This window comes from Emydura macquarii, unplaced genomic scaffold (assembly GCF_026122565.2).
Source record: "Emydura macquarii macquarii isolate MOO-44397 ecotype Brisbane River unplaced genomic scaffold, CSIRO-AGI_Emac_v2 contig_3062, whole genome shotgun sequence".
Taxonomy (NCBI): Eukaryota; Metazoa; Chordata; order Testudines; family Chelidae; genus Emydura; species Emydura macquarii.
In genome coordinates, this window is record NW_027133199.1 from 5,000,440 (window position 1) to 5,026,560 (window position 26,121).

General features: G+C 37.9%; 1 protein-coding gene across 2 annotated transcripts in view; it reads left to right on the forward strand.

Annotated features, from left to right (window-relative positions):
- Positions 1–26,121, forward strand: part of BOD1L1 (biorientation of chromosomes in cell division 1 like 1) — a 55,918-nt gene that overhangs the window by 23,978 nt on the left and 5,819 nt on the right. The window contains exons 11-25 of one of the 2 annotated variants that reach the window (XM_067530350.1): positions 1,060–1,127; positions 2,122–2,191; positions 6,995–7,035; positions 8,281–8,368; positions 10,350–10,420; positions 10,637–10,718; positions 12,286–12,359; positions 14,662–14,746; positions 15,797–15,870; positions 18,942–19,014; positions 19,092–19,126; positions 21,201–21,249; positions 23,746–23,780; positions 23,892–23,976; positions 24,424–24,574. In XM_067530350.1, the coding sequence (XP_067386451.1) occupies positions 1,060–1,127; positions 2,122–2,191; positions 6,995–7,035; positions 8,281–8,368; positions 10,350–10,420; positions 10,637–10,718; positions 12,286–12,359; positions 14,662–14,746; positions 15,797–15,870; positions 18,942–19,014; positions 19,092–19,126; positions 21,201–21,249; positions 23,746–23,780; positions 23,892–23,976; positions 24,424–24,574 (1,081 nt within the window). The remainder of the gene's footprint in view (positions 1–1,059; positions 1,128–2,121; positions 2,192–6,994; positions 7,036–8,280; positions 8,369–10,349; positions 10,421–10,636; positions 10,719–12,285; positions 12,360–14,661; positions 14,747–15,796; positions 15,871–18,941; positions 19,015–19,091; positions 19,127–21,200; positions 21,250–23,745; positions 23,781–23,891; positions 23,977–24,423; positions 24,575–26,121) is intronic. The other variant, XM_067530351.1, reaches the window with a different exon arrangement.

Below are 26,121 nucleotides of genomic sequence, written 5' to 3' on the forward strand. Positions count from 1 at the left end.
TTTCTCACTAATAAAGATAGAAAAAATACATTCAATGTTGTAAGACAAATTTAGTTTCCAGAAAATATGCCAAATTGACAAACCTGAAGACTGAAGTTCCATATGTATAGAATAGGGACAAGCATGGGCCATGACAATGCAAACTTCCACTCACTGCCCTGCAAATCTTCCTTAATCCTGTCTTCTCAGGGGAATACTGGGTAGTTCAGTCTTCATACTTTATTCAGTTCTTGTTCTCCCCTAAAACAGCCTTCATGGGTGCCAGTCATACTAATTTTATATTGTGGACTGCAACCACTGAGTCACTTCACATAGATCATCAAGCAGCCTTCAGATGGTAATGATGTTTGGTTAATAAGATTTTCAAATATGAGTTCCTAAAGACTTCAGAATCCATATTTATATATCTAATTAAGTGGCCTGATTTTCAGAGATGCTGAGGTGGGGTGAGGGAGGAAAAAAAACCTTCAGTATCTTGCAAAAGGACAAGCATTGCATTAATTAGAGCTACTGAATGTGCCTCAGTGAAAATCAGGTCATTTATTTGGGTGCCTAATTATAGATTTAAACTCTTAACTTTAGGCAATGTTTTGGGTTGTTTTTTTGTTTGTTTGTTTTTTTTAAATCTTGATTTATGTTCCTTAGTACAACTCATGAGCTATCCAGTGATTCATAGTTTTAATGGTCTATTTAGCTTTTAACATAATGAAGTCTGTTGATATTACTAACAGTATTTTAAAATAAAATGTTCAATATTTCCCATAATCTTCTAAATCAAACATCAGAATTAAGCTGTGAAAAACCCAAGATCCAATGTTCTCCACCACAACTCTTCCATCAAAACAGTAAAAAAAATATTTTTGTGCGGGACAGATTCATTTCAAAATGATTTACTACCAAGGATTTTAAAGAGAATGAATTAACTAAATTCATTTACTCACTAGGGTAGCTACATCAGATGCATCGATTTTTATATGACGTTCCTGGGGAACAGCAGTCATATTGGCGGTACTATACAACTGTAATAAAATAATTTTAAATCTACTTACATTTCATCAGGCAATGAAGATACTTTACCAAACTTGGCTGAAGAACTGGAACTGAAAACGAACTTGAAAACTGAAGAGGTATTTCTAGTACTCCGAAAATAAAGATAACATTCTCTCCTGTGTAATTGTGCATGATCTTAAGTTGAAAATTTCTTTATATATTTATTATTATTTAAATTGAATATGTATGCATATAGAACTAAATTTGAATCTTGCAAGCTTTTTAAGGAACATTCTCCAATTATTTTGCTGTAGCTTTTCAAAGGACTGATATTTAAATCGCACACCTGCACCTTTTAGATTATTCAGAGTAGGATCTATTGCTTGTTCCAATGGTGTACTTCCCCTTTCAAATGGCTATATAATGTCCCAATCTCTGCTTTTTTCTAGGGTTGGAGTTGTATTGTAAATATGTTTATTGTGATAAATAGTTCTTCTGAAAATACTTAAGCATGCATAAATTTTATAATCCTTAATATCCATTAGTTAGGTATTTTGAAATAATGAACAGATGCTTCTAATGTTCGCTTTCTCTGCTTCGTTTTCTTTTCTTTTTTTGTGTGCGTTGAGCTGCAAAATCACTCGTCGCAAGAGAAATCCAGGGAAGTCTGGAAAAATTGACTTAGTCTAAGGAAGATACTTTTACTGCTGCAACAGCTACATACTCTGGTGATAACTACTTTAGAAGAGTTTAGAGATAAATCTAGATTAGTGGTGTATACTCTGAAGGTACTTCAGGGAGAGTAGTCCCTAGAACCTACATCTGGAGTTCAAGTGATTTATTTCTCCTGAGATTTCCACATTACAATAATCCATTGTTTCTGTGGCAGATTTAATAGTTAAGTAGAACTAATGGTGCTGTGCTTTTGGGTGATGATACTGCTAAACCTCACTACTAAACTAATATGCTGTATCAAAATTTGATTGAAAATCTGTTTAAAATCTTGTAATTCAAAGATCCCTTGATAGTACTTCGCTAAGGATATACAGTGATACCTGTTACTATGGATGTAAGATTTTTTTTTCCCCCATAGACCTGAATTATTTTTTTCTTTTTTTATTCTGCTTTTAGCCACAGAAGTCTAGAAGCCCAACAAGGGAAGAACCACATGAGGAACCCCATATTGAAGAGTATCCAAAAGGTAGATTTATTTTGTTTTGTTTCAGTACCTCTGTTTGGCAGTGGTGCAATCACTATTGAAATACTTTGTCCAGTTTTCAGGTCCACAATTCAAGAAAGGTATTGACAAATAGGAGAGGGTCAGAGAAGAGCCACGAGAATGATTAAAGAATTGGAAAACATGCCTTGTAGTGATAGACTCAGGAAACTCCATGTGTTTAGCTTTAACAAAAAGAAGGTTAAGGGGTGATTTGATTAGTGTACCAGTACCTACATTGGGAACAAAAATTTGACAATGAGCCCTTCAGTCTAGCAGACAAAAGTATTATAAGATCCAATGGCTGGAAGTTGAAGCTAGATAAATTCAGACTGGAAATAAGGTGTAAATTTTTAATGTTTAGGATATTTGGTCTTTGGAATAATTTACTAGGGATTGCGGTGGATTCTCCATCTCTGGAAATTTAACAACAAAAAAAAAACTACTCAATCTTAATTTAAAAGATATATGCCCCACTTCAAACAGGAATTAATTCAGGGAAGTCCTATGGCCTGTGTTCTGCAGCTGGACAAAGGAGATGAGTGATCATTTCTGTCCTTAGTTATATATCTATGAATGTTTATAATGATAGTGGTTTACATTTTCATATTTTGTGAGTTTGAGTACTATCTACTAATTCCTACACAGATCAAATGTTTTAACTGAGACTATGCATCTAGGGCTTGAACCAAAGGCCACTGCAGCCCCTTTGAAGTCTTTCAGGGGCTTTGGATCAGGGTCAGAAAAACTAGTCATCCTAAAACTGCCTTATGTCATCTTGACCCCTTGCTTTAGAAATGATATCCAAGGAAAAACAGTTTAAATTAATAAATAAAATTTTAAAAGAGTAATATTAATGGGGTGGAGCGTTAAAAGGCCCCAAGCTCTGGCCTGTGCTGAAGTCAAGTGATCAAGGGTCACGTGTCACTGCAGTACCTCCTATAAGCTGGGCTGCATGGGCTGTCCACTAGCTGGAAGAGACATGTAAGGAGCAGAGAACCCTGCTGATCAGGTGAGGAATGATTTGAACCTGGAAGGGCCAAGTAAACTTCCTTTAACTCGAATGGTTCAATAGAGCAGACCTCAAGAGGAGGAGTTAATGAAAACTCCTGAGTGTGAATTAATTGGGGAGTTAGAGGGAGAAAACAGCCTGTGATGACTGTATTGCCATACTAAGTGGTGGCCAGTTCTGAGCCACACTCTTCAATGTGATACAATAAATATGTCGGGTTAGGGATTGGAAACATATTGTAACATGGCAAAAGTGGCGTGTCTTATGAATTTGTACTGAATGGAAATAACTTTTGTAAAAGATTAAATCAGAGCATCAAAGTGTATCAGAACCATCTAATACATTTGAAATTTGCTTCATAAATCCTCAGACTGTACAGATGATACTATTAATTGCTTGAGGCAGCAATCTGAAAGGTAGTTTCTCTTGATCTCATTTCCACCCCCTTATTTTCTATGTTGTCCTCTATGAAAGATTCCTAATTGCAAGCAGATTACAAACTGTTAATGTTCTCATAATGTTCTTAGTATTCAGGTAAAATACAGGAACCTTCCCATAGGGATGTAGGACTAAATTTAGAATGCCCACGTTTCTAGCTTCAAACAGGTCCTTTGCAGAGATGGCAATAGTAATTGAATTTCTATTATGGCTGAATCACAAAGTCTTGTTAGTACTGGCTTCAGAGGAAGATTTCATTTGTCTTCCCTGCTAGCCAGAAGATAGCAAGTCCATGTCTATCTACCATAGTTAGAAGAGCATTTATAAGTTGAATGATGGGAAAATTGTATTTTCTCGAGTTAAAAGTTGAGTTATTTTTAGGACTCTGTGACCTGTTAGAAATCTATTCCACTCCAAATGTTTCTGCACTCACTTAATTCTTTCTCCAAGCATTATTTTCAAATATTTATTGTAGTTCTGTTATGCCTATAAGGCTGAAAAAGAACAGTACTGCTAACAGTGTTTTTATATTTTTCCCATCTCTTTGATGGAGTTTGAGCTCCAGGTCATTTTGTAAGGACATTTGCCACATGGCTTAGAAATGGAGATCATCTTCAAATATTGCAACAGATAACAGAACTAGGCTGAATTACAAAAGATAACAGGTATAACACTGTAGGTGTGCATAGCACTGTCCAAAGAAATTAAAGACGCAGTCTCTTCTCCAAAGAAGTGTATAGTTGAAGGCCTAGATCCGTAAAGTGGCTGGGTGTACAGTTACTCACTCGCAGGTTGATTTTGAAGTCAGCTGGACTTCTGTACAAGAATAATAGTTCACCAAATATAGCTCCTAGGCAGGATTAGGACTCGGGTGAGCTAGGAGATGATGTGATATAGGGATGGATAACCTTGACCAGGAGGCCGAGGTAGGTTTACCTAGAATAGAATATGGGGGTTTTAAGTCAATTCTAAATGTAGATATTAAATTTTATATCTATCTATATCTGTTTTTGTGGTCTTCCACTGCTTTTTTTTAAAAAAAAAGCCCTTCCTCAAAAACAGAATAAAAGTAGCCATAATAAATGTGTATGAGGCCTAAGGGGTCCCAATCCTGCCACACACTTTGCAAGGGCATACCGACTACAGCTGTGCGGATCCCCATCAAGGTCAGTGAGACTCCTCACAGGCCAGAAGTCTGCCTCCATGGAGCCCATTACAAGGGTTGGGACCTTGATTCCTAATTTCCTCCTTTCTTGTATACAGTATACTTATTTTAAAAAAACAGCATCAGCCTTCATGTGACATTTGATCTGTTCAGGAAAAGTTTTTATCTGGTGATCCCAAATTTGGAAAAAAAAATTATTTTGAAAATAAAATGTTTTTTAATAAATGGTCAAGAGAGAAATGGAACACTTCGCAAGTGTGTACGCAAGTCTGATTATGTGGTGCTGGTTAATAAAAAAAAATATTTTAATATAATAAATAATAATGTGCAATTGTCATATTGAAGCTTTTGACCAGTGCTTTATGGAGACTGTCATGTCTACCACTCTAGATTATTAAATGGCAAGGTCACTGTGTACACTGAGTGATTGCCACTCATACAGTGCTTAAATATTTTGTAGACCCGTAAAGTTCTAAATGACAGGATCTGCAAATTTCTGCTGAATTTATATGTATTTATATTATATTTATATATAATATTTATAACATTAGTTATAGATGTAATTTTAGATTTATTCTTCAGGGGATCAAATTCACACAGGTTTAAAGATGTAAAAGCTTTTGCTTAAAAAATGCATGTAAGGAGGTAGGCACTGCTCAAATATGCATTTATACAAAAGGTTTTTAAACTGTGAATATTGGCTTGCAGGGTATGATCTTCAGAGCAGAGAGTCCAAAATGGACCAGTTTTTCTTTTCTTTTTTTTTTTTTTTACTGATCTCAGGAGATCCTGGTAATTTGTCCTTTGAGATTGCCATACTTTTTCACGTGCGCTTCAAAGCACTTAAAGTTACTTAGTCATCCAGACACACAGTACTTAGTTTAAAATGTGTGTACTGAACTGGCTAAAGTAATCTTTCATAATGTAAAATGTTTCACAAAAGAATCCCTTTGTTGTGTAAATCATGTTAGATATGACACACATTCAAGATTTTAATGCTTTCTTGTTCTGGGTAGAGATTTTTTAAAATAATCTCTTCGCTGTGTTTGGTATAGTTCAACATACGTAAAAGGAAGTTGTTTAAAAGACAAATGTGTATTCTGTCACTGTTGAGTATGAACAGCAGACACAGTAGTTTAGTAGTCCAAGATTCCAAGGAATGTAAACATATCATTGCTGTTTGAGTGGCTAGGATCTAACTCTTCAATTGACAGTGCTTTTAAAAATTGAAAGATACCGTTTTACAAGCTAAGGGCGTAACAATAAAAAGTTTAAATGTGTAGAGTACTTTTAAACAGATAAACAATATTGCCATCACAGATCATTTAAACTATGCTGCATACTGGATCTTGTATCCTAAATGTAGGCTAGAAAACGTAAATTGCTTGGAATTTTTTTGTTGTTTAAAAGCTTTAGTATAAAAATATGAAATCAATGTTTAAAGGACTAGATTTCCAAAAGTGCCCAGCACTTGCAGATGGGAACAGCTTTCAAAAAGGTTTCAGCTGTCATTTAGACATCTGTACAAAATGGCCAGATTTTCAAAAGTGCTCAAGACCCCCCCAGCAGCTCCTACAGTTCTCAAGTATTGTTTTCCCTGTCAAAGGAAGCAGGGAGGGTCAGTGACTTGAACAAGAGCACAGTGAGCTTTATCAGATCCAGAATTAGACCTCTAGCCTTCCTGGCTTCTAGTCTTGTGTGCTGACTGCTAAACCATGCTTTTCTCTCTTTAGTATATTACAGAAGTGACATACATGGATCTTATTGCTGGAATCGTATGAGCTTAGATTCCCCTGCTGAGCCTGATGCTCCAGCATGTGTCCTGTACTATCTCATGATTCAGCATCAAGCTTTGTGATTTTAAATATATGGCATGAAATCCTGACCCCATTGAAGCATTACACCCATTGATTTCAGAAGGGCCAGGATTTCACCCATGAATATCTAAATTATCTGTAGCCATAAAACACTTAATGATTCTAAACTACCCTGCCCTTTAGAAATCAAAATAATATTTTTCTCTTTTTAAAAAAAACAAAAACAAAAAACATTGCATTAGGTGGTATGTTAGCTTCACATACTCTGGAACCTTTGCATACATCATGAGGAGCCACTAAGCTTCTGCTGGGCTTTTTAATTTCCATAACATCAGCATTCTGTTTTATTTTAATAGATTTGCCACTGAAGAATGCTCTGAAGAAAGACTCTATCGATGTAAGATCTTGTTACATTTACTTTGTTTTACATTTTGGATTTACACTGAACAGTCTCTGAAGGAGAAGTAGAGAGGCAGGGTGGGTGAGACCTTTTATTGGACCAGCTTCAACAGAAGTTCAGTTTCACCCAGCTTGTGTCTCTGATGTCCTGGGAACAACATGGCTACAACAATACTGCATACCACAGTTTAAAGGGAAATGTTATTTCTAGTATATACAAGGTCTATGTATAATGAGGTTATACAGCTGTGCAAATTGATGCATAATTATCTTTTTTTAAATTTGCCATAAATTGTGCTTAGAGTATCTCAGCTTCTTCTTACTTGCCTTCGCCATCCAGAACTTAGTTCTTATCTCTGAACCTGTCATCTCAGCCTCATAAGTGTTGAGAGCACTGTGGATGCGAGCGCATTGAGCTTTTCAGGGAAGAGATTTTGTTATATTACTCTGGTCTATGACCATTTCAAGTCCAGTGTTGACAGACTGAAATGAGAAAACCTCAAGTGGCGGAATAGAAGGGAAAAATGGGGATGATCATTGAAACTTTGACAAGGGCAGGCTTTCTGATAATATTATCTGTTGTGATCCTACAAGGATTGTAGGGATGATAAATATAATAGGGTTTGGTTGAAAATGTCACATGGTACTAAAAGCACATACTTTATAACAAAAGCTCCTAATCCAGATACCAAAGTAATTTAATAAAGTATGAAAATTCATAATTTATAATGTAATGTATTTGAAATTTTGGGACTCTTTAAACATTTACCTGTCTGAGCTATTAATAAAGAGTGATTCTTTCTGTAAGAATTATTTCCCAGTCCTGTATTATGACATCGATTTACTGCATTTCTGTCCCACTAAAACTGCAATTTTATAAATTTAGCTTCTGCACATAGCTCATTAATGCAAATTAGTATGCAGTCCATCATATTACATCCTTTTCAAAGTGCATAAAATATGTTTAATTGAAGCTTAAAGAAAAGCTGTCATTATGCATTAAAATATGCTAAGTAGATAATTATAACAGAGCTGGTCTTCCATAATGTTGCTGTTCTATGGTAGTATTGGTATTAGGGCTCTGAGAACAAACTTGTTTGTATGTTCATTCAGTTCTTTCCTTCTAGTGCATATTATACTTTGAAAGTAGCAATTGGGGAAAACTTTCTCCTCTTCAGCCTTCATAACTTTAATGAATAAAAAGAAGTATAAAATTAACTTTGCAGTTGTAATTTACACTTAGGTGGAAAACTCTGACACACAAAGAGTTGAAGAGTTTAGCTGCAAAGAAAGGACATCAAAATCTTCAGTAACTACAGATAAAGAAACAGGTAAATAAGTATATTCTTACTTGTGTATACTGTACACTAGAGCTGGTCAGAAAAACATTGACAGAACCATTTTCTGTTGGAAAATGTAGTTCCGTGAGAATCTAAATGCTTCTTGAAAACGTCAGTATTAACAAAATTTCCTTTTAAAGAAAAAAGGGTGTGTGGAGGGGAGGGAGGAGTTTCAATCTTTGGCACAACATTTTTTCCTTTCAAAATGACTTGTTGCTACATATTTTTATTTTGTATTATATATTATCATTTAAGTTAAAGTTGAAACAAAAAGTTTCAACTGACCAAAACCAAATTTTTTATGGAATTTTCTTTAATGGAGAATTTCAAAATTTTGGGGTTTGTTGTTGTTTAGAAATACAAATCTTGAAATCCTCCTCAAAATGGAATTTCTGTTCTCTACACAGCTCTGCTGTGTACACATGTAGCTAAACAAAAAGTGAAGTCCTATGCTAAATGTGCTTGTGAAATATATTTCCCTTACTGATTGTTTCACTATGGAATTACTAAGCCTAACATGCTATCTAAAACTTTTTTGGGGGGAGGGGGAGATAATACCTCTGTGTAAATTCTCTTTTGATCGAACTTAGTTTTGATTTTGATCACTTTGACGTTATTTTTAATTTTTGGCTTTGGTATACACCAGCAAAGGGTGATTGTATGATGCTGCTTGGGACTGATATTTCAGACTAATATACACTATTTGTTTATTTCTTTATAACTTTCAACACTGAGATGTATGAGACTGGCTCAAAAATCACAGTCCTACCCTCATTTCTCTTCAGAGATGTTACTGAATTATCTGATCAGATAGTTTAATTGTTTTTACTCTTGGATATTTTGAATCTGAAAGTGTTAGGCCTAAATTTTCAGAAAGTTTAGTCATGCAGTTACCGTGATTCCATAGTGAAGCTGGGTAATTCTTTGCATTTACAGAACTTTTATAAATGCAAATCCTCCAAAATAAAGAGGATCAGTAGAACAGCAGAAAAGCTAAGAAGATTTTACAACTCTTATTTTCATTCCCATATACTACATTGAACATTTTTCTCATAATTGGCCCACAGGTGATTAGGATTCCCTGCACACCCAAATATCTCAGTGTAACCACCTTCCCAACCCCCTTTTTTGTTTCGCTCCTTTCCACGAGACTTTAGGTGCTACTAGTCATCATTAACCTTTGGTCAGAGAAATTAAACTTGACTTCACATCCCTTCAAAGCCCTCTTGAAGGCAAAGCTGCTGTTGGGTTATCAAGTCTAACTTTTGCAGTACAATGGCAGCCTGTAATGAAAAAATCACACACAAGAGTATTGTACAACTGATGTTAGTTTAACCACAAATGAACAAACACGCTTTTTTTGACATAAGAATTAATTTTTGCGTACTTGTACTCTTTTACAAAATACAGAGTAAAAATATACAGGTGAAAGAAGACTGAACACCAGAAAAAAACCTTTCCTCCAGATTTTCCTTACTGCTAGAATAGAAATACAAAAATAAGTCCAGATGTACCCTTTATTTTAATTCTTGTGTGTGAATGTTAGTGATCATAAAAGATGCCCTGCTGATGTCCCCGGAGAGTGAAGTCCTCTATATGTTCACAGAACAGGTAGAGTAAATGCAACTGCAGTGCAAACTTCTTCACAGTACCTCACAACCCTGACTTGGAGTAATTACCGTTAGCAGGATAGTTCATTAGACCAGTCTCCTGGGACTGCCAAGAGGTGTGCTGTGTCGATTGGGTATTGAACTGAGGGAAATCAATCACAGTGTAACTTCAGAATGGAGATTTAAATATTTAATTCTGCTCTACACAGTCCATCTTCCAGGGAATATGCAACATATAGTGCATAAACACTCTTCAGAACTGCACTTACTACCCACTTTTCTCTGAGCATTTTATATCCAACACATGTAGTGTATACTAATGACTTGATAATTTATATAATTTATATATTTGGGTGTTTCAGCACAGGAAACTTCAAATACCATGGATATGACAGAAGCAGAAAAAATCCAGATTGAAGTAAAAGCTCAAGAGGTAAGCATGCTTGTTTATATTCAGCCTTTACAAACTGAAGCAAAACATATATCACCATCTTACTTCAAGACCTTGGGTTTCCTGACCCAACATTCTAAATGGAACATAAAGTTGGCACATATAGAGGTACTTTTGAACTGCCTGTGCCTGGGAACAGGAGTGCCTCTTCAGTTCTCTCGTGGTAAATCTTAACACACTCCCACTTTTTAATTACAGATAGAAATACCTAATCAGGAAAAAGTAAGCAGCATGCCAAGAATGGAAAAAAACAAGTCACCTACTCGAGAAGGTGAATCAGGTAGCTGCAACAACTGCAGACACATTCATATTTATCTTCTTAAATTTTGAGGGGTTTTTTAATACTTGTGTGTTCAAATTTGTGTATATAACCATGGCTCAAGGGCCAGTCTAGTAACTTAATGATAGTGCTCTGCAGTGCCATGCATAAGGCTTAGGTTTGAGTTCCAGTCCTAATCTCTACCTTTAAAGGCTGCAGATGCTATCAGGATTTGATTGCAAGAAATTTGTGGGAATACCTGGCATTGATCATCGATGAATTGTCTGATTAGGGAGTAGCACAGGCAGGTTAGAGATGCCTGATCCCTCCAGTTGCAGGAGCGGAGACCCTGGCCAGGACTTTGTTCTGTCTGGCCAGGACTGCAGCTTTCCCTGCATCTTGTACCTGCAGGGATTGGGTGCCACTGGCCCTGAGGCCGTGCAGAGAGCCATTGTCATGCAGCTCTATTGTTATGGTCTGTCTCACTCCCGTGACAGCAGGACCACAGAGGGGCTTCCTATGCTGCTGCAGAAGCTATTCAGCAGCAGGGTAGCCTCCCCTGGAGCTGGGGGCTCATTTTCCTCCCTGCAGTCCCAGCCAGGGTCTCTGCTTTATTATATAAACTTCCCCATTATCCAAATCCCTTTCTTGTCCCTCAGCATGAGATACATGGAGGACAAGGAAGGGATTCAGATAACGCAGAGGTTTGGATAATAGGGTTTCAAATAAACAGAAGTATACTGTACATTTTGGTGTTATGAGTGGATGGCACATAGGAGAGTACCACTGCCTTTTTCTTCCCAATCTGACCAGTGGAGCTGAAAGACCAGAGGGGTGGAACAGAGCCAAGGGAGGTATCGCATCCTCATCAAAGGGGATCCACTCCCATAGAGTCCAGCAAGGAATCCCAAGTTCCATCAAGGCAGAACCGAGTCCAGCACTACCTATAGATGTAGGTGAATTGTACTAAGAGGGAGCCAACTCCTGCAAGCCTGAGGTTGCCAGCAGAATACACATGATCATATTTTGAACATCACAAAATGTACTGCGAGTGGTGTTTCATTTTGACATCTGAAGTAGGTGGAGCTTAGCTTGTGGGTAAAGCTTGGGAGAATATCACTTTTTTCCCCCCAGTTCAAGCCCTGATGGAGGAAGAACAACAAATGAATTTGTTGAAATGATTAATTATAAATACATTCAATCCAAACATATATAGAGTGTAAAATAGTACTGCTATTTCATCTAATTGGAGTGCAGTTGAGGTCCAGATTTAATTTAGTGTCCACATCTATGAAATTGAGGTAGTTTGTTATACTTTTTTAAAAGCCTGTGATGAGTAATATAAAGCTGAAAGTCTCCTTTCATTGTTTCATGTATTTGCTCCTTCAAAGAGAAAGGGCTTGATTTTTTTTTTCCCCCTCTGACTTACATTTTTGTAAATCAGGGGCAACTTGACTGAAATCAGTGGAATTACGCTGATGCCAAATAGGTGTAAATGAGAAGAGGGTCAGGCCCTGAGAAGCATAGACGGCTATCTCTCTGGAAATAGACAGGAGCATTTCAATTAAATTTTTAACTTGTTTTGCAGATGATTATCCAATTACTCAGGACTTAAGAAAAGGAAACAGACAGAGTCAGTGCTCTAGAATAAAAGATGTCAAGGTATTTTTATCCATTTTCACTGGTATAGTCAAAAATATATTGAGAGAATGTTGGTGTCTGAGGTTATATGGATAGATAGATGCAGATATGTTTTGATTTTTGTGGAGATTGATTTTGGGGTGATTTTCATAATAACAATAATTGTAAATTCTTACAATAGTATTTTAATGGTTAAATGTTACAGTGAAAAGATTCAAACTGTTCAAGTCTCAATTTTGAATTCCTCCAAAATTAAGAGGCTGCTAAGTGTCACACATCAGATGTGACATTCACACATTTGGCAGCTCTTTGCATCTTCCTTCATTTTAGTATAATCTGCCTGAAGCAGAATCTTGTACATCTGGCTAGGCATTAGGCATGCAGCTCCAGTTCCCTCTCAACCTTTGTGGGCTGCTGCTACCAGAGATTATGCCTCCATTCTCTCTGCTCTCCCTGTTGGTGCCCTGCCAGTTTGGATCTCTGGAATTGGGGGGAGGGGAAGAAGAGGATGAGGCTGGTGCTAGATATTGTAGGCAGAGACATGAGGAAATGAGGGAGAAGGGCGGAATGGGGGAATACAGACAGGGCAACAAAAGGAAGCAAAAAAGGTGGGTTAGAATGAGGATCAGAGACAGAGGTTGGTCAGGAGCTAAAAATGAGCAGGATACAAAGCCTGAAAGAGGATTGGGGCAGAATTGTGGAATTGTGGACTGGAGAGGGACACTCCAGGCTCATTGCCCCCCAAAATGTCCCCTAAAATCTTCCCCCTACACAGCAACTCTCCCAGGATGTGCCAGTCTCTTCTACAGTCCCAGCCACAGTCCAGGCTATCTCAACCTCTCCCCCTGAAGAAACCCCCTCTCTAAACTCTCCCTCTAACACCCCATTTTCTCTTGGTTGCCCAAATCCCCTGCTTTTGAGGTTTAATGGGAATAGGCTCCTGTCTCCCTTGCATCTCACTAGCTATTTTTCATCACCAAGAAATCATGGAATCCTAGGATTGGAAGGGAGCTCAAGAGGTCATCTAGTCCGGTTCCTTGCACTTCTGGCAGAACTAAGTATTCTTGACCATCCCTGACAGGTGTTTGTCTAACCTGCTCTTAAATCTCCAGTGATGTAGATTTCACCATCTCCCTAGTCAATGTATTCCAGTGCTCAAATCCTTGATGATTAGGAAGTTTTTCCTAATGTCCAAACTAACCCGTCCTGCCTGCAATTTAAACCCTTTGATTCTTGTCCTAGCCTCAGAGGTGGTTAGGGAGAACAATTTTTCTCTCTCCTCCTTGTAAAAACATTGTATGTACTTCAAAACTGTTATCATGTCTCCTCTCAGTCTTCTCTTCTCCAGACTAAACAAACCCAATTTTTTCAATCTTCCCTCTTAAATCATGTTTTCTAGACCTTTACTCATTTTTGTTGATCTTCTCTGGACTCTCTTTAATTTCTTCACATCTTTCCTGAAATTGGCACCCATAACTGGACACACTACTCCAGTTGAGGCCTATTCAACGTGGAGTAAAGCAGAAGAATTACTTCTTGTGTCTTGCTTACAACACTGCTGCTAATACTTCCCAGAATTATGTTTGCCTTTTTTGCAACAATGTGACACTTTTGGTCTATATTTATGACCCCCAAATCCCTTTCTGCAATACTCTTTCATAGGCATCATTTCCCATTTTTTATGTATGCAACTGATTGTTCCTTCCTAAGTGGAGTACTTTGCATTTGTCCTTATTGAATTTCATCCTATTTACGTCAGTCTGTTTCTCCAGTTTGTCCAGATCATTTTGAATTTTAATCCTATCCTCCAAAGTGGTTGCAACCCCTCCCAGCTTGGTATAGTCCACGCATTTTATAAGTGTTCTCTCTATGCCATTATTTAAATTATTGATGAAGATATTGAACAGAACAGAATGTCACACTCACAGCAGAACAACACCTGGTTAATGTGAAATTAGTGTAACTCAGTAAGGAATATACCAGGTTATTTTTTCTCTCCCTGCATCTGATGGAAAAATAGCCATCATCTTAGTGTGTCTGAGTATATTCTCTTTGGCCAGATTGCCTCACTACTTGGTACCAGCATTTAACAGATGCTATGTCTTAGTTTAAAAAGTGTGTGTGGGTGTGTGTGGTATTTTTAGTGTTCTGTCCCCCCTTGATTTTAGTGAAAGATGAGTGCTCAGCACTAAAGTTTTAACGGGATTATAGTCATGAAAAATAAAAATATTATTTTACATTTGTATTTTTAGAGTAGTTGGCAGTGACCTTATAGCTGTAATAAGATATTTTTTCCTTTTTTTTTTTTTTCAAAATAATTAAGGAAGTGACCTCTGAAGATATAGCTGAGATATCCAAAGAAATCATTAGGAAACACACACCTCTTTCAAATGTTGTAGAAGAAAAAGGTAATATAAATATAAATTCAGGGCAATTTACTGAAACAGTACACAATGTTATATTTTTTAATTAGATTACATCTCTGAGATAAAATGAGAATATTTATTTCATAATGAAATATTTGCTTATCATCTCCATGCTGCATGTAGTAGCTATTGAAAAACATGTTGTGATTGACTTCTGAAATTCCCAAAAAGTTAATTCAAGGCCTCTTGTACTGATGAAAGGCCAGTACAGAGAAGGAGCCAAGGAGCCAGCCACTGCTTCTATTCCATTGGGTGGGTGGCCTGGAGTCAGAAAATGGACAGTTTGCCAGAGAGGTGGCAGGGTCAGGGTACTTCACCAGTGAGGCTCTGTGCAGCTCTGGCCATAAACTAAAGCTGCCCTCCCTTGACAGAACCACACCCTGCCCTCCCAGAGAGGAACAGTACAGCTGCCTGTAGGAGCAAAGTGTATAAGTTGCACTGACTGTGGGTGACAGCCCTATTAATGAATTTATCCATAGTAGTAAAAGAAAAGAATGAGATACTGTCCTATGAATTAATGTTGGCTTTGACTTCCTAATCAACCTTCCTTTGCAAAATGTCCATACGCTAACACATGGCTGACCTGTTTAATGGTTTCAACTCTCAATATCAACAAACCTGCTGATATATCTGAGTTTTAACCACCTATTCGGCTTGCCTCCTTAACTTTCTATTTGGTGGGTGTGGGGGGAAAATAATAGTACTATCAGTAAATGACTTGACCTTGGTGTCCTTGTTGTAATATTATGGGTCATCCTCTCAAACTTTCTATTACCTTAAAATCCAAAAGCCAGTACAATAACTCCCACTTGTCTAATGAAGCAACCTAAACAACGTAATACAGCAAAAAAATTAAGACAAATACTATGTGATTTACTAATATTTTTACAGAAGTTTAATTTATAATCCCCTCCCCCAGACATATAAAGTAGTTTTGAGACAGTACAGAGATTGTCACCAATACTTTTTGTTAATTTTCTGAAGCAAAAATATGCAATGAAGTTGTGTCTTTGAACTTTGTATTTTGTGCAGATGATTTTACCAGCAAGCAGGATACTTGTGAAAAAGCAAAGCAGAGTCTGGAGTCTAAATTAAGTTCTGTAGAGGCAAGTAGTCTTATCCATCTTAATTCATTGCCATTTGAAAGTTTAGTGTTAAGACAAAATTATGGTTTGTCTTATCCTTTTTGATTGCAGCAATAAAAATAAAATAAATAAAATATTGACTTCACCACAACCATAAAAGAAAACTGATTTGATCACCTGGAGCATTGTAAAGTGACTAATTAAATAGCCACGTCATAATGTCCATTCCAGAATATAACCATAAATAATTCTGTCATCAACCAGAATTAAATACAGGAGAGAAGTCATGACTTGTAAGTTTTTTAAAAGAGAGTAATCTAAAGAGAGACATGGTATGTGCTGGTGCTATATGTGTAACAAATTGCATTTAACCTGCGACTTTGACCTCTTCATTTGCACTCTCCCAATTAATCCAAAGCTCTCAAGACTACTCTTAAAATCCAAAATTGCCATAGTTTTTTGGGGGGGGGTTAAACATAACCTGGCATAACAATTTCCTTACTCCCCAGACTCCAGCCTTATAAAGGTTGAATTTCTCTGTCCAAACTACACTGGCCTGAAATATACGCAATAGTAAGTTCTGGACCAGTGGTGGGTTTGAGATGAAATCTCATGACTTTCAAAACTATTAACAGTAATTGTTGCTGTATGCTGTTAAAAGCTGATAACTGCCCCTTTCCAATGATATAAGGACTCTATTTCTAGCCCAGGTATCAGAGCACAAAATCTTGACACAGCAATATATGGAAAAGCTATACTAGGCAATTTTCAGAAATTTAACTATATTTGTGTTTTTTTCCCCTTCAGAGATATGTACAGTTGACTTTATTTTAATTAAGGCAGCAGCCTGGCTTTACAAACAGAGGGATGTGAAAAATAGTACCACTAATGATTTTGTAAATAGTAAAATAACTTTTGTCTATAAAGTATGTGGCTTAGAAATGTAAGTTAATTTACTGTGCATGAAAGGTGCATTGACTGACTGTCCTGGAGACCACATTCACTATCTAGACACAGCACATGTAGTCACAGTGCAAACTTATCCTATCACACTGGTATTGTATCGAAACCCAAAATTGGAAGAAGCATCTCTAAGGCTACGTCTACACTATGAGCCAGAAGTGTGATTTCCAGCTTGTGTGCACATATTTGTGGTAGCCTGATAAGAGCACGAGTATAAATGTGGCTGCAGTAGCATGGGCAGTGGTTACGCTGCTATTAAACCTGTGCAAGTATGCATACAGAAGCTGGGTATCACACCTCTAGCTCAATGGTTCCCAACCTTTTTTAGGTGGTTCCCAACCTTTTTGAGCCCCACCAGTTAACGCTAGGTAAAAAACGTACCCTGCGCCCACCACTGGCCACAAACACACAACTCCTATAAACACACACAATGGTAATTATAACATGAAATTACATCATAATAACAAATTGCTCTTACCTGAGTAAGAAGCTAAGCCTTCCCTGGTGCAGCTGTCACCACATGCTCCATGTGGCCCTGCCTCTTCGCATCCTCATGGATTGAGAGTAGTGGAGGCAGTTGGCTGGGGCTGCTCTGCTCCAGCTCGGTGCTGGGGGAGGGAGGTACTCCTCTGCTCCTGCCAGTGTGGAGCTTGGGGCTGCTGCTCTTTCAGTGGGTAGGCGAGGCTGCTTCTTCGCTCTGGCCGGATACCTGGTCAGCCAGCGTGGGGCTCCCGGCTGGCCTGGCGCTGCGCCTAGCCCATGTGGGGCTAAATGACCTCACTATTCCTGAAGTCTCATGGATCCCCTGTAATCTTTGGTGCCTAGCTGTGGATCTCCCGCCATGCATGCGAGCCGTAGCTGGGCAGCTCTTGCCCGCGGGGAGTTGCATGTGCAGGGGGAGCTGTGCTGAGCTCTGCGCCTCCCCGCAAGCAAGAGCAGCTGGACTGCTTTGGCTTATTGGGAGCTGATCCCAGCTGTGGCTTCCCTCCGCCTCCCTGTGCTGGGCTCCATGCCTCCCCATGAGAGCTTCCCAGCTGCTCTGGCTCACAGGGAGTTGAGCCCAGCTGCAGCTTTCTCTCCCTCCTCCCCTGTCCCTCCCTCTCTCCCTTCCCCTCCCCATGCCTCCCTGCCCAGCTGCTCTCTTGCTCATGGGGAGCCAAGCCCAGCTGCCACCTGCCCCTCCCCCCAGTTTAAACAGTAATCAGCTGTTTAACAGCTGATTAACGTTCAAATGTTGAGGCTTTTACCTCCCTAGTCTGTACTCTAGGTAACTTGCTAAAAGGAGAAGTAAGGAAACTGCAGTGTGGGCTTAAGCTTGGGCTGCATTAGCAAGTCAGTACCCAGAAAGGTCAAGTGGGTTTGTGCAGCTTGCACTGAAGCCTGCACTGCAGCATCCTCTTTTTTCCTTTTAACGAGCCAGCTAGACTATCGCTAGCACAGGTACATTTACACAAGCTTCCATTCACACCCTCAGGTGTCATGTAGACGTTCCCTAGAACTGAGAGGGAAGTAGGTTTCCTTGCTCATTCATGGCTTGATCCAAAGTCCACTGAAATCAGAGGAAAGACCTTTGGCTTCAGTGAGCTTTGGATCAGGCCTTCAATCTTTGGTCTCCCTCATGGAACTAGCTGTGAGGATGCCAGTTATGGTGGGTGTTTTTGTGCTCTGGACATCTATCCAATAAAAATTAGACTGAGAACCACTGACTTATTTCTTAGAGGCTACCATATACAGCTATCAGATGATGATTTTTGTTATTTACAACCTGGGCTAGATTCAGGAAAATGACCTGGAAGTAAACGATTCCATTTGAGATTGGATAGACCCCAGCCAGTGCTGTAAGTTACATCTGCAGTAATTCTTACTCAAGACATATGTCTTTAAATAATAGAAATAAAAATCTTATTTTGATAATCTGAATATTTCAGCTGTTTGACTGCAGACTTTTTTGGCTATTATGATTTGAAGGCTGTTCTGGATGTCATTGGAAAGATACTTTTTACTAGAGAAGGTCTCAGATTTCACGTAAGACTGTGATACCATGATAGTATGGTTATTCTTAATATACCCATTGTTTGAAGAATATCTGCACTAATTTAAAATCTGACCTGTTTCTCCCCTGTTTTTAGGAAAATCAACCTGTAATAGTTAAGCGGAAAAGAGGAAGGCCTCGTAAATACCCTCTTGAAGCGGTACAGAGTAGTAAGTACCTTGTGATATCTTCATTGGAAAATATGAAAATGTTAGTGATTTTTCTGAATCTTCTTTTTTCCTTTCAGGGGTGGATTCAGATGTTGACATAAACATTGGGAATGTAAGTTTCTGAATCTTTTATTTGGGTACACACATTTTGGTCATTTAAAACTATATTTTTTCTATGTAACTTATCTTATAAAATAAATAAATAAATATATAAAGTAGAAATTAATGGTTGAGTATATTAGGAAAATATAATCCAATTTAGTAATTAATTTCTCTAAGTAAAAAGATATTCTAAACTATTGGACTTAATAGTAATGTCCAACAATCTAGTAGTACCTTTTTTAACCCAGCATTATAGTTGTAGATTCTCTTTCAAAAATTGTAGCAGCAATGAAAATACCAAACTTTTTACAGTTAATTTTATACACCGACTCAAATACTGATCAGAGATATTTGTATACTGTTATAACACATGGTGGGATCATTTTGGCATAAGTATCAAGGAAAGAGGGAAAAGACTTAGACAGTTTTGCCTCCTTTCCTACCTCATTTGTTCCAACAGTGAGCACAATGCATCAAAGTACTAAGTGCTTAATATATTGAAAGAGATGATCTAGTAAATAATCTGGTTATGTGATCCCTATATTATGTGGGGAGTTTCAGTATGGGGGATTTCATTTTGTAGTTAAGCTAGTAGGCCTAGTCAGATTTGTGTGAATAATAAATTAAGAGCTCTTTACGTAACCCTATAACTTCCAAGAGTCTTTGCTGTCTGTTTTATGAATATTCTAACACATGCAAAGTACAACAGTTGCAAAAGAAGACACCTGTTCTGTTGAATGTATTTTTGCTCTGTATAATCAGATCAAATTACAGTGCAGTGTGATGCTGGATCAGAACTTTTACCCCCAAGTACAGCTGATTGGAAATTTTCTGACTCAGCATTTTTCCATAGGTAAATGCCAATTCATGATAATTGAAATAGTCCACAGGAGTCAGGCAGCCTGAGGAGCTAGTTGGCCCAGGAGCCATGGGAAACCCAGATCCCAATCTTCCTGGATCCTCAGCAGTCCACCGAGCAAGCTTCTGCGGAGCCTGGAAGCTTGAAAATTCCACTTCAAGTTTTGATGCTCTCTGCTCAGCCAAGGTTTCCAGGCTACCAACTCTCCTCCAGCCTGCCTGGTGGAATTGTTTCAAAATTATTGAAACAGTTTTTCAATCAAGCATTTTTTTAATTTGTTTTGCAGAGCATCTTTAATTTTTGTTCTAAATCAGAAAGAAAAGTCATTTGGAAATCCTCGTGAAACAGAATGATTTGTTCTTCATCCAGCTCTGATCCTGAGTTCAACCTTTTATTGTTAATTGACCATTTCTAACAGTCCCTTTATAAGTGAATGTCCTGCATATCTGTGTGGCGATTCATATTGGCAGATTTATCAATCAACATAGATTGGGTCCAGAAGGAGCTGGGTCTACCCTCCACCAGAAATAATGTCACTGTAACATGAAGCCTTAGTTGTTGGGGATAAACAAGGGGGGATTGCTTCTGATCCATTAATGCTACTGGGGATAAATGCACAGTTCAAAGGGAACTTTAGACTCCTTAGTGCAGACTCTTAAATCCAGTGGTGAAAGCAACTGTTTTTCTATTCTCATCGTATCAGATTGTAGTTCTGCACAGTTTTTTCTCCATCTGGAATGAATCCTAAATTGTGGCTGTAGTGATTTTTGTGAGTTTCTTTAATAGTGTAGATTTACATAAAATTACCACACTACACCTTCCTTTCCTGCATATAATTACATATAGTTAAATTGCCTTTGGTATGCAAAGTTAGTTTTCAGAAACTTCTTTGATGGAGGCTTTTTCAGTAAAAGTTACAGCAGTAGCATTCCAAGGTGTGAAATACATGTTAGTTTCAGTAATTGAGGTAATCTCATTTGTCCATACACTAATTTGACAAATAAATTGTTCCAAACTCTCTTGTCCAATCATGCATAGAATGAATGCAGACCAGTATCACTACAAGAAATTAGATACAAAATGTTCTGCATGTTACATTTATCTGTGGTTTCCAGTTTTGGAAACATGTTTTTATATCAAGGGAAGTAAATCTTAGTGCTTGCTAATCCATTGCTAGGCTTATCTAGTTCTATTTTAAGAGATGTTTGGGACTTTTTAATTTTAGGTTCAGGAATCTCCAACCCTTGCTGGTAGAGGAAAGATTTCTCAAACAGGTAAGCAAATAAATCATCCATCTGCCTTAGCAGCTCAACAGGGAAGAGAAGGGAGAGATGTATAAAGGCTTACTTTCCGAAAAATTCTAAAGTGTCCTTCCTAAGCTTTGCCCTCTGCATTCAGCAGTCTCTCCTCTCTCTATAGACTCTAAGTAAATGAACTGGTAGAAACATGATGTCCATCCTGAGAAAGAGTTTCATATAAAATAGAAAGATAGCAACTAGGTTATTCTCTTTTGATCCTGGTAGGACTTACTTAAACAGTGCTGCTCCTGGCTTTAGGTAAGCAATAATACATGACAGAATGTGCAGTTATGCTGTATGAACATACATCAAGTGCATTGGAGGCACAGGCCAGAACTTCATAGAAATAGTGGGTGCTATAGTAAAACTGTCTCAACTGCTAGTGATCAGTTCCCATTTTTGCTTCCATTTCTTTCCATGAATCAGATATCAAAAGTGCAAATATTAATGTGTAAGGGGGTTAAAATACAAATAGAAAAAAAAATCCTTTACCCTAACTTTGCTCATTTAAATTCATTTTCTGTGGAAATGGGATCAAAAGACAGACCGAGGGAGATGTACAAGGCAACAATGACACAGTAGTGGTTAGCATGATAGGCTGTGGTCTCAGCAAACCATTTGCCTGACCACTGTGAAGATTTTTATAGGTTTTTTTTTTTGTTTGTTTGTTTGTTTTTACAACTGCACATACCCCAAGTAGCATTTTCAAATATATATAACTATTAAATCAAAAACAGTTTTTTCAAACCTAACCAAGGCATTAAACTTCAGTGAAGCTAGTTCCGTGCTAAGTTTGAAATTTCAAAGTCTAGCCATTTTGAGCTATCTGTGGGGGGGTTCGTTGAGGGGGAAAACTGTGTTCAGAATAGGAAATAGGGTTTTGGGGTTTCTGTATAACATGAGAGAGAGAAACAATTGATTCAAATTTCCCTCAACCTTTCGAAAAATAATCTTTGGGCAAAAATTTAAGCATGAAAAATGTCACAAGAATTTTTCAGAAGGTTATATGCTCGTGGCAGTGGGTTTATAACTGAAACTTCTGCACCAATTGCTGTAGTGATTGTTCCTGGATTGCCTTTTTTATTATTATTATACAGGTTGATGGTAGAACTTGTTTATATACTTTTATTCGAGCTTTGTAGCAAAGCTCCAGTATCCATATTTTTAAGAAAGGTTAGCTGTCTTGTGGGATACTTTTTAACACAAATCTGTGTTTTCTAAGAGATTTCACAAAATATACTGAAATTATAATGTATTCATAGTTTAACACAGCTAAATGAATGAACTCTGTTCACATTTTATCATTCATTTGTTAATTAGAAGGTTTATTTTGCATTAAATACTTGGTTCTTCCAATATATCAATCTCCTACATTTTTGTTCCATATCTATATTAAATATAATTATGCAGGTTTTTTAATTTTAATAATAAATTTCATTCACTCACAATTCAAGCTTTTTCATGACTTAACTCCAACTCACTTAAATGTGTGTTTATAGTTTTAGAATGTGTCTCTGATCATGTGAACTAATAATTTGGATAGATAAGTGTTCCTTCTACATATGCTATGATAGATAAGCAGATGGACTAATAGGATAATCAAGCTTTGTCCAGACAAATTGACTGTGTCAAGGCTTGGTAGTGGGATTTTTCTCATGCCTTGCAGACAGCAAAGATAGGCAGTAGTTCTGTAGGGAGGATGGGGGAAAGACACAAGAAATTGTTTTTGTCTTGAACTTCCTTCTTTCTGTTATGAGGGATTTCTGTCTCCACCATGATGCAGATCTGGCAAAATTCCCTGCCATGGAGGGAGTAGATTTTGTTTCAACATAGAGTTGAGCAAGCCAATGGTAGAGGTGGTAAGCGTCCACTACAGTGACTGCACATACGCAGTTTCCCGTACAGGCCTAGGAGCTGCTTCTAGGACAGTTTGCATGATGGAGATTGTATATGTATTTTTGAAATATGCAGCACAGTCCTTCAGAAGTATTAAATGAAGGAGCCACTCTACCATTATGTGATTTGATTTATTTATTTGATTTATGCAAGAGTTGCAGTTAGGCCCTAAAACTCTATACTTTTCTGTTGCTGCCATCTTCATCTCTTAGATAGCAATTGAAATATTTAAATAACTTTTGCTTTTTCATTAAAATAGAAGGGCATTTACTACTGATATCAATCAATAAATGCAGTAAATATAGTGGCATAAAAAACCTTAATTTTAAAGACTGGAATATTTTTAATGAATAGACAATCTCTTTTTTTTAAAAAACAAAAATCGCTTTAATTTGCAATTAGTTGGCATCTCTGAAGAGAGCCTTTAAATAAGTTTCAGATTTCTCCTGGTGGTGATTATAGAAAGCCAACAAACTGAGTTTGGAAACTTCCTTTTTAAAGAGCTTAGTTAATAAAGGGATTTGAAGTTCAGTTTTACATTTGTGTAGAGTTCTTACACTGTTTCTTCTTCTTTAGCCAAAGACACATCTAATAATGAAGAAACAGCAAATGTAAGTGCAAGCATTTTTACTGAAAGCCTGTAAGCAGTATATACTGAAAAATGGCCCGCTCTCTCAAATTTCATTAGTGTTTTCTTGTTGGCTTTCATTTCATTACATCAGGAGGATGAAGCAGGTAAAGCAGAGATGATTGTGCGTCGAAGAGGAAGAAAGCCCAGATGTTCTTTGATTCCATCAGAAGAAGTTGGTAAGACATGAAATTGTGCTGCTCTTACCAGTATGAAGAGTTTACTGTGCCTACGTGTGCATGAAATTATAACAAGTTCAGCTTTATGATGTTTTCCTTTCATTGGGAAAAAAATCATTGGGTTACAGCTAGTGTAAATATTATGTAATTATGTGTAAATTGCTGTAATCCCATGTCATTATTGGTACATCCCAGATGCTTCTGTAAATCCCCATGAATTTTGTATGAATTCTGGCTGTGAACTGCAAAAGTAAACTATTGCAAATGTGTTTGAGAGATTAAGTCAAACAAGTGTGAATTAAAAGTGTTGACGGATGAAGGAAACGGAAAATTACTTACTCTACTCACAAGTCCCATTTTAAATGCCTTTTCTAAACTAAGTGTCTATATCCTTTTGGAGGGCCTTTTGTGAAATTATAGCACATACATAAAATTTTTCATGGACAGAAACACTGGAGCCAGAAAGAAAACGTCGGAAGTTGGCATCTGCTGCTGAAGAGGAAATGCAAGAACAGGAGGAGGAGGAGGAAGATGATGATGATGATGAAACACATTCTAGAGCCACAACTAGATCAGCCACGAGATTAGAGGCTCAGAGGTAAAATTCAGCTGGCTGGTATTTTAAAAAGACATTGCCAACAATTTTATATAAGACACACAAAGTTGACTAACCTCTCTTTTTAAGAAAAAGAAAAATAGTCCCCGATATTGAAAAATCTGTCAGCCCTGCAAAACAGGACAGTAACACTACTGTTAAGAATCCCAGCTGTCCAACAGGTTGACATAGAAATTGCAGTTCCAAGATTGTCTCTATTTTTACACATCCTTTGTCACCATAGTTGTGCCAGCATAGCCCCCTAGAATAGACACAGCCTACACTGACAGAGTTTTTTCTGTTGGTGTAGGATCACCTGCCCTAACAACATTAGTTATGTTAACTGAAGCACTTCCATCCGCATAGTTATATCTACACTGGCAATTCACACCCTGACCAATGTAGCTATGCTGATATAATTTTTAAGTGTAGACCAAGCACAAAATAATGGCTTTCTTTGCCATTAAACTCTAGTATTTTGTGCCATCCCTCCACTTGTCCTGGAAACTCACACACTTTTCAGTTCTCACAGGAATGAAACAGACAGAGGGAGAATGATGGGAATAGTAAAGCATGTTTATCAGTAACTATAACAAATACGTCGTTGGGTTGCCTGTGTAAAGAGCTGAGATTTTAATACTTTAAAGTTTATCTTTTTTGGAACAACATTTAGTCATGTGTTTGCACACATGGGGAATTACCCCTTGAGTATTGTACTTCATATCATAAAGTGAGCGCTAGTATCATATAGAATCATAGAATCATAGAATCATAGAATATTAGAGTTGGAAGGGACCTCAGGAGGTCATCTAGTCCAACCCCCTGCTCAAAGCAGGACTAACCTCTGCTATATCATCCCAACCAGGGCTTTGTCAAGCCGCAGCTTAAAAACCTCTAAGGATGGAGATTCCACCACCTCCCTAGGTAACCCATTCCAGTGCTTCACCACCCTCCTAGTAAAAAACTTTTTCCTAATGTCCAACCTAGACCTCCCCCTGCAACTTGAGACCGTTGCTCCTTGTTCTGTCATCTGCCACCACCGAGAACAGCCTAGCCCCATCCTCCCTAGAACCCCCTTTCAGGTAGTTAAAGGCCGCTATCAAATCCCCCCTCACTCTTCTCTTTTGCAGACTAAACAAGCCCAGTTCCCTCAGCCTCTCCTCATAAGTCCTGTGCTCCAGCCCCCTAATCATTTTTGTTGCCCTCCGCTGGACTCTCTCCAACTTGTCCACATCCTTTTTGTATTGGGGGGCCCAAAACTGGACACAATATTCTAAATGCGGCCTCACCAATGCCGAATAGAGGGGAATAATCACTTCCCGTGACCTGCTAGCAATGCCCCTCCTAATGCAGCCCAATATGCCATTGGCCTTCTTGACAACCAGGGCACACTGCTGACTCATATCCAGCTTTTTATCCACTGTTACCCCCAGGTCCTTTTCTGCAGAGCTGCTGCCCAGTTCGTCGGTCCCCAGTCTATAGCTGTGCATGGGATTCTTTCTTCCTAAGTGGAGGACTCTGCACTTGTCCTTGTTGAACCTCATTAGATT